Source organism: Eimeria mitis, genomic scaffold (genome assembly GCF_000499745.2).
Source record: "Eimeria mitis Houghton genomic scaffold, Emh_scaff2572, whole genome shotgun sequence".
Taxonomy (NCBI): Eukaryota; Apicomplexa; class Conoidasida; order Eucoccidiorida; family Eimeriidae; genus Eimeria; species Eimeria mitis.
In genome coordinates this window covers 8,015-8,379 of record NW_013570913.1, presented here as the reverse complement: position 1 = coordinate 8,379, position 365 = coordinate 8,015, and the positions used below count along the sequence as shown (strand labels likewise).

The 365-nt window shown below is 45.2% G+C and overlaps 1 protein-coding gene across 1 annotated transcript in view; it reads right to left on the bottom strand.

The window, feature by feature from the left end:
* Nucleotides 1-274: 274 nt before the first annotated feature.
* EMH_0055760 (uncharacterized protein) overlaps nucleotides 275-365 on the bottom strand; it is a gene marked incomplete at both ends in the record, with an annotated part of 6,284 nt that continues 6,193 nt past the window's right edge. The window contains one exon of the mRNA XM_013497270.1: nucleotides 275-365. Coding sequence (XP_013352724.1) covers nucleotides 275-365 — 91 coding nt within the window.

Sequence of the window (365 nt, the reverse complement as noted above, 5' to 3'; positions counted from 1 at the left end):
ATATATATATATATATATATATATACATATATATATATATATATATATATATACATATACATATATATAAAATAAATCTATATAAACACGAGCAGTGTATGTGTTGAAATCCCCCTAAAGCCAAATTTGTGTGGGCCCCTCCAGCCCCTCTAGGGTTTGCCGCGGGGGCCCCAAACCCTAAACCCTAAACCCTAAACCCTAAACCCTAAACCCTAATGAGGGGGGGGGGGGCCCCCTCTGCTTCAGCTATCGTAGAAACGAACGGAGCTCTTCTTCATATCAGGGGGCCCCCCATCCCCTGCTGCAGCAGCAGCAGCAAGTAGCTGTCTTTGGGGGCGCCACTCTCCGTTTGGCTGCAGTGTATA